A 6,770-nucleotide genomic window follows, 5' to 3' on the forward strand; every position below is an offset into this window, starting at 1 on the left:
CATCAATGCAATACCAACTCCTCATGACTTCCAAGTGTCCCTCTTTGATTTTCATATTGATTATGAGCTAAAAAACATTAAAGAAGAAGATTAGGTTAATCAAAAATCATACAATCAATCATAATTTATAGGGTAGGACATGTACTCATGGGTCCCTTTCTATCCGAATAATGAAGCTAATAACATTGTTGTGCACCTCTAAGGCATTTCTTAATTATGAAATCTCACCCTTGGGCTATGGACTTTCACCAACTAAATGAGTGCTAATTAAAAATACAAGTGTAGTTAGAGAAACAATAACCTTGTTTCACGTAGATTAGGCTATTGTAAGTATTGTAAGATAGAGCCTAAAAAGGATACTCAAACTAAGTCATTCATCAACTCACATAATGTAAAATTATCATATGTCGCACAAAAATTGAGAGATTTATCTTTTGCACAATCAAATGCAACTAATGTTTGAATTTAGTTGTTTTTTTACTAGTGTCTAAGTGACTTAAATATGTTGTGTTTGAGCAACTTCAACTACCCTAGTAAGGGAGAGTGCAAAACGATAACTCATTTGAGATATCTCTTTTCTAGGTGCACCTAATACTTGGATTTCTCTTAAGAAACATATACTCTTTACCAAGATGGTAATTAGAGTAACTTAAGATTACCGATGGCTATTGTGCCATAAATGTTAGAAGTGGGTGCAATGATGATGGAATCGTATGCATACACTATAATAAATTACACAACACAAGAGAGAAGATAACAAAGAAAAAAACTTGTAGCTAAAGAAATTAACATATGATCTCACATCAAAAGTTGGTGCAATGATTTAAGCATGTATATTTGCTATAATGGACAACATAACACGAGAGAAGAGAAAAGAAAAAGAGAAACCACTCCATAGAAAGAACATTACAAAGAACTCAAAAGAGTAAATATGCTTGGAAAATGAAATCTATATTCTAAGATAAGAGATATTGTAGAATCAACGAGTCACCTAGATGTGTGACACTAGTATCAACTCCCTCTCTCCAATGAACTTGCTATAGGAGTATGTAGTGAAACAACTGAGGAGGAGGGAGTGCAATTCTATAAATAGGCCCAAAAGCATGATCAAATTGGCCAAGCCATCATTTAGAGCCACTAAATAATTAGGTTAGCCAAATATAAAATGATTGGGCAACCATAATAGGTGCCAAAAATTATAGCAATCACATCATATTGAAAAAAAAGTGCATCCCAATCATCCAAGTTTTTTTGGACTTGAGAGTAGCTAAATTCACAATGAGTAAGCACAATGAGATGGCCTCCACTCCTTGTGAAGATGAAGCAATTATAGCCTTTCCCTTGATAAGAGCTCTCTCGCACTCAAGAACCTTTACTAGACTCTTTGGTTATCTCTCAAACTTTAAGAATGATTATGGATTTGATAATGGAAGTAAAGAGAATTCGATGACTAGGTGTTTCTAGGTTGGAAGATCAAACCCAAATAGATCCATTGTCTCTTCCTTGCTTGTGGGAAATAGAAAGATGTTTGCAAAGCTATCATGGAAAAATTAAGTAGCGACTTAGTATTGGAGAGTTATTTTAGCAAAATAGGAGCAACCTATTCCTTGTCCAAAGTGGCTAGCCATGGAGGGGTTTGGTTGTAATTTTATAGGCTAATTCTCCCTTGTAAAGTGCACTAGCTAATCTAAGAGTTCTTAGCTTACTTTCAACCAATCTTTTTGGTCTCTCAAGCTAATCTAAATCTACTCAAATCTCTCCAAAATCAATTTTATACTACTTGTGGAGGAGTATTTGGGGTAATCTTGATTAATCTTTTTGCCTTTTTTGGCTTTATGAAGCAAATCAACCTACTCTAAAAGGATGGATTTAACTAGTTCCTTCTATGTTTCTCAATTCAAGTTAGACCTTGATCAACAACCAACCTTCTTTTCTTACTCATTTTGATTTGATCAAATCTTCCATGCTATCATCCTTTTCATCATCACAATGCTTTTCTTCTTATCAAGAGATTTGGAAGCTCTATTTTCAACATTGTTAAGGCTTTATTTTTATCAAATAAAAACATTTAATATATCATTTCAAACATCACCTTTTTTTTTCAATTCTCTTACACTTACATTTTATCATATGGTCCTTGACTAAGATGAAACAACTACAACCATCTCCTTGAGAACTCTCACACTCAAGAACCTTTACTAGACCTAAGGCCTTCTTTGAAGGTCTAGCATATGGTTTGGAGGATTAAGAAGACATAAGGTTGAGAATAGAACCATTCTCCATGCTTTGGGAAGTAGGTGGAAACGTTGAGAAGGGCTCAACGATTTAAGAGCTAAGTCTAAAGGGGATATTATAAAGAAGGGAGAATAGGTGAGGGGGATGTTAGCATGGCAATGAAGCCATGGGGAGGGGGGGAGGGGGGGGGTATGGAGAAAGGAGAGGTTACAAAGAGATAGCAAGCAAATTGAGAACATTGTTTGAGAAATAACAATCCCTTCCTCATCAACTTGGAAATCAATTTGGTGCTCATCAATATTACCTACACATGTTTGTTTAAAAGTATCGATTAACAAAGAGATAGAGATAAAGGGGACATCAAGTAGCAAAGAGATATTCAAGAGACACCAAAAAATATATATCAACTAGCAAAGAGATTAATTACTTTTGCATCACATTGCACCTATGACACTTATTAAAAAGAAAGAATGCTATGAGGAAGGCTCTTCATAAAATTAATCATGCTTTGAGAATATCATTAGCACAATGGTAAGGTCACCTTCAAGTGCATGGATACATCCTTTAAACTCTTCAAGGCAAACTTAGAGCCAAAGATGCACTTCTTTTAAAGTGCTCAAAAGGCTTAAATTGACCATTAAAAAAGAATCATATAGAAAAAAAAAGTTTTTAAAAAAAGCTTGATTTCATGTTGGAAATTTTTAAAAACATTGGTTAATTAAACATTGTTTAACATAAGGATAATGTGTTGTTAAGTAACATCTATGTTTGGCCACATTTGAGACACTAGTTGGAGGCGCAACTACATGGGTGTATAGCCACACAAGTTTCAAAAAAGAGAAAATTGAATTGACACCAATTACAAATGAAACAATCCTCTTAACCAATCCACCAATTAACTAAATAATGGAAGTATTCAATATTCAATTCACTTATCAATTATCCAACTATACGCCAAGCAAAGCTTTTATATCAACATTCCTCGTAGCTTCAAACTAGTGTGTAACCAACCCTATATCCCCTCCCCCTTTTGATACTTAAGTTGTTTACATTCTAATAACTAGCTCTTTAATATCAACTCTACTTTATATTAAATGTCCTTGGCATTGCTAGGGTGAATTAAAAACAATAACTTCAAGTACACTATAGTAAAAGATGGACTTGACACTACATTGTCCAATATGTAGCCTCTCAACTAAAAAAGTTGATTGCCACTAAGTAATGTAAGCAACATATGATAGTTCCTTTTGGGATAAGCCTTTTTAAGTATAAAAGTTCATTGGACAAACTTGAATTTATGTGGTTGAGAGATAAACCTATCAAGCTTGAACATCAAGACTAATCACCCCAAGCTTAGTCAAGCTTTGAACACAAGAGTCCATGCAACCCACAAAATAATCCCTCCAAGCGAGCCATTGCCCAAGCAAAAAAGGTAACTTGATAAGAGATTTTGGCCAAAATAGTAATCCCTTATGTGAGTTTAGGTCAAAGTATCTTAACCCTTACAAAAGGTGCTCATACTCATGAAAATCAATAACACTAACTCTTGTTACTTTGCAAGGAGTCAACTAGGCAATCATGGTTTTTATAAAGATCCCAACTTGTAAAATCTCATAAATTAGGTACTCCTTAATATAATTTCCAAAACAAAGATCCCAAGGCATCAAATTGTCATAGAAAGTAATTGCTCATTTATTTACCTTTTAAATATATATATATATATATATATATATATATATAAGCATTAAAAAACCTACACTAATCTTTTAAGTATAGAAAGGTATCAAAAAAGAAGCTCAAATTTGAAGGCGTACAAGGGCAACACATCTATTGAAACGACTCCCTCTACCTTCCTTCAACTGAGGAAAAATCTATATATTAACCTAGAGTTTTCGCCTTTCTAGAACAAGCGCATTCTAGACTGGTGTTCCTTATATTTGTTCTCTTGTACTAATTAAGATAGTTCATAAGGGGAAGAATGAAGGCCTCAATAAAAGAAAAATGGGGGGAAAATTGAAATAGCCTATATAAACAATGTTAACGAGCGCGACATTATTGACCAAAACGGCAAACATTTAAGGATGGAACTCTCTAAAACTAGTATTTTGACAGAAATGAAGCGGTTGGTTCATAAAGTACAATGGATCTGATCAGCGTAATGAATTATGAAGTCCATTGGCTAGATTGCAACCGTCCAATTTCAATAAGTGGACACTGGACATACTTACTTTATGAAAGAGCTGCAAAGGTCACTCACGCTCACGGATCACGAGGGACAATCTTAAAACGGCGCCTCTCCTGCAATTGCGCAAAAGAAGGCTTTTCGTGAGAACACGCCATGGCACCTAAACTTGAACCCCTTTGCAGTAAGAAAGACACTACCAAACCCTTGACTTCCATTGCGCAAATCAGATTCAGCTTTGAGGGAATGATTAACCCTACCCTTTTAGGACTTTGATTCAGCTTGATAGTATCATGCAGGTACGCGACATAGTTGAACACACAAGCACAAATGCAAACACAAAAATAGGGAAAGGTAAACGTTACCGAGTGACTGAGTGCCTGTCTTGAATGAAGAGAACAGAAGGCAATGACAATAGCAGGGGTCTTGGTGAGAGCATTAGCATTCCTGTAGTGAATGGAGAGGCCACTGTCAAGTGCACAAGACACATGGAAGGTCGTGTTGCAGCCCACTTCAGTACACTGAATGCATGCTCCATCATTGCTGCCACAGAGCCCACATTGCATATGAAACCTCCATGTAGGCACCCTCCCACACTCAACCCCCTCCTTATGCTTAGCCTTCTTATAGTACACCTCAGGCACAAACAGAGCACAAGCCAAATGCGCCCATGAACCATCGGTTGTCCTCTTCATAGCCCCACTCCTGGATGGGCACAGACAGCACAACCTGCTCCTCTCCTTGTCCTTGCTCTCGCATTGCTTGCAGAACCAGTCACCTGCTGGTATGCCGTCAATCAAAGGGTTTCCATAGCAGCTTGCATGAACCATCACATTGCAGCCATCACAGAACACAATAGGATCTGAAGGCTCTGCATCACTACCCTTGCAGACATCACAGAAGATGTCATCATCATCATCAGCAGCAGCAGCATCATCAGCGTCATTGTCATCATGTTCATTGCACTCTTCAGCAACTTCAGGCGTGGACTCTGACTTCTTTGTGGCGGCATCTACACTCATGGGCATTGTTGAGCCACGGTTTTTGAATGCCCTAGTGCTAGCATGACATGGTTTCTTGTCCACCATGGCTTGATTCATTCGAGAAACTCCCTCTTCTTTGACCAGTTCTACCTCCTTAATCGAGGTCATCTCCATGCACAGCTTCTCTTCAGAGGTCTTGGAAGCCTTCAGGCATGCTCTCGACTCCGAGAGCTCATTAAGCAAGGGGACTTTTTCTTCTTTGCCAGTTCGCCTCTTTGAATCATCTATTTGACAGGCTCTTTCATCAGATTGAGAGCCCTTGTCCTCTTTCCCTCTCAGGCCATAATCCTTGCTAAATTTAACAGGACAACTGACTTGTTGCATTGCTCGGTACCCGAGGTACACAGGAGCCCCTCTCTTACGTGATTGTGGAGATTTCTCGCAGACAATATTTTTCTGAGCGGGAATGTCAGAAAGGGGCTGCAGAACAGCAGGAAGCAATGCCTTCTGTGGTTTTGAGGCAAATCCATTCTCCTTGTCTTTCTCTGCTGCTGCTTCTTCTTCTTCTTCCCTCTTCGCATGATTCAATGGCAGTGACAAGATCTTAGGAGCACATACCCGTTTCTTAGCAGGGAGATTGACGACAGAATCTCGGATCAAGGCTTCCTGCTTCTGTAATAGGAAGAACTCCCGCCTCTCCTTCTCCAGGATCTTGAATCTCTTCAGCGGCGGAAGGCCACGGAACCTGTCCACTGCTTCGGCGTCTGCGTGTACGAGAGCTTGGTGTTTGGAGCGAGCCTCTCGCTTAAGGTCGGGAGCCATGCCCTCCGCACACACCACAGAGAGAGAGAGAGAGAGAGAGAGAGAGAGAGAGAGCGCTGATGTTTTGGCAAAACTCCAAAGACATTTCGAATATTTGAACTTCCGCGGTTGTATTTTTCAGTTCACCCGCCAAACTTTGAACTTATCTATCTAGCCTGTCTATTTAACTTTTAATCCATGAAAGTGCCAAGCCTAGCACCGAACCTACATGGCAACCATATAGTGATTCCAGACATCTACCCTCTACCCTTTCTCACAAACATGGATTGCATTCAATGCTCTCCCTATCCAAGTGCGGTTGTGGATAAATTCATGCATAGGTCCCTAATGACACCCATGCCTGGCCACTCCCTCTCTTTCTATCTCCTCTTTAGAGAATCTTAACAAGCTGGCATTCAACTTTCCCATCTCCCTCGCATCATGTAGCATGCATCTCTCTCTCTCTCTCTCTCTCTCTCTCTCTCTCTCTCTCTCTCTCTCTCTCTCTCTCAAAATAAATAAATAAATAAATAAATAATAGTGGTCTCCTACATGACAATCATGGAGGC

General features: G+C 38.6%; 1 protein-coding gene across 1 annotated transcript; it reads right to left on the reverse strand.

Annotated features, from left to right (window-relative positions):
* Window positions 1-1,730: 1,730 nt before the first annotated feature.
* LOC148035648 (uncharacterized) lies at window positions 1,731-6,318 on the reverse strand. Its single transcript, XM_087677639.1, has 2 exons — window positions 4,783-6,318; window positions 1,731-4,533 (listed from the first exon to the last, which is right to left on the reverse strand). The coding sequence occupies exons 1-2, from the start codon at window positions 6,220-6,222 to the stop codon at window positions 4,495-4,497; spliced, it is 1,479 nt and encodes a 492-aa protein (XP_087533765.1). The 5' UTR covers window positions 6,223-6,318; the 3' UTR covers window positions 1,731-4,494.
* Between the last annotated feature and the right edge of the window lie 452 nt (window positions 6,319-6,770).

Source organism: Lygodium microphyllum, chromosome 5 (genome assembly GCF_053477565.2).
Source record: "Lygodium microphyllum isolate KBCC chromosome 5, Lygodium_microphyllum_v1.1.10, whole genome shotgun sequence".
In the NCBI taxonomy this organism is placed as follows: Eukaryota; Viridiplantae; Streptophyta; class Polypodiopsida; order Schizaeales; family Lygodiaceae; genus Lygodium; species Lygodium microphyllum.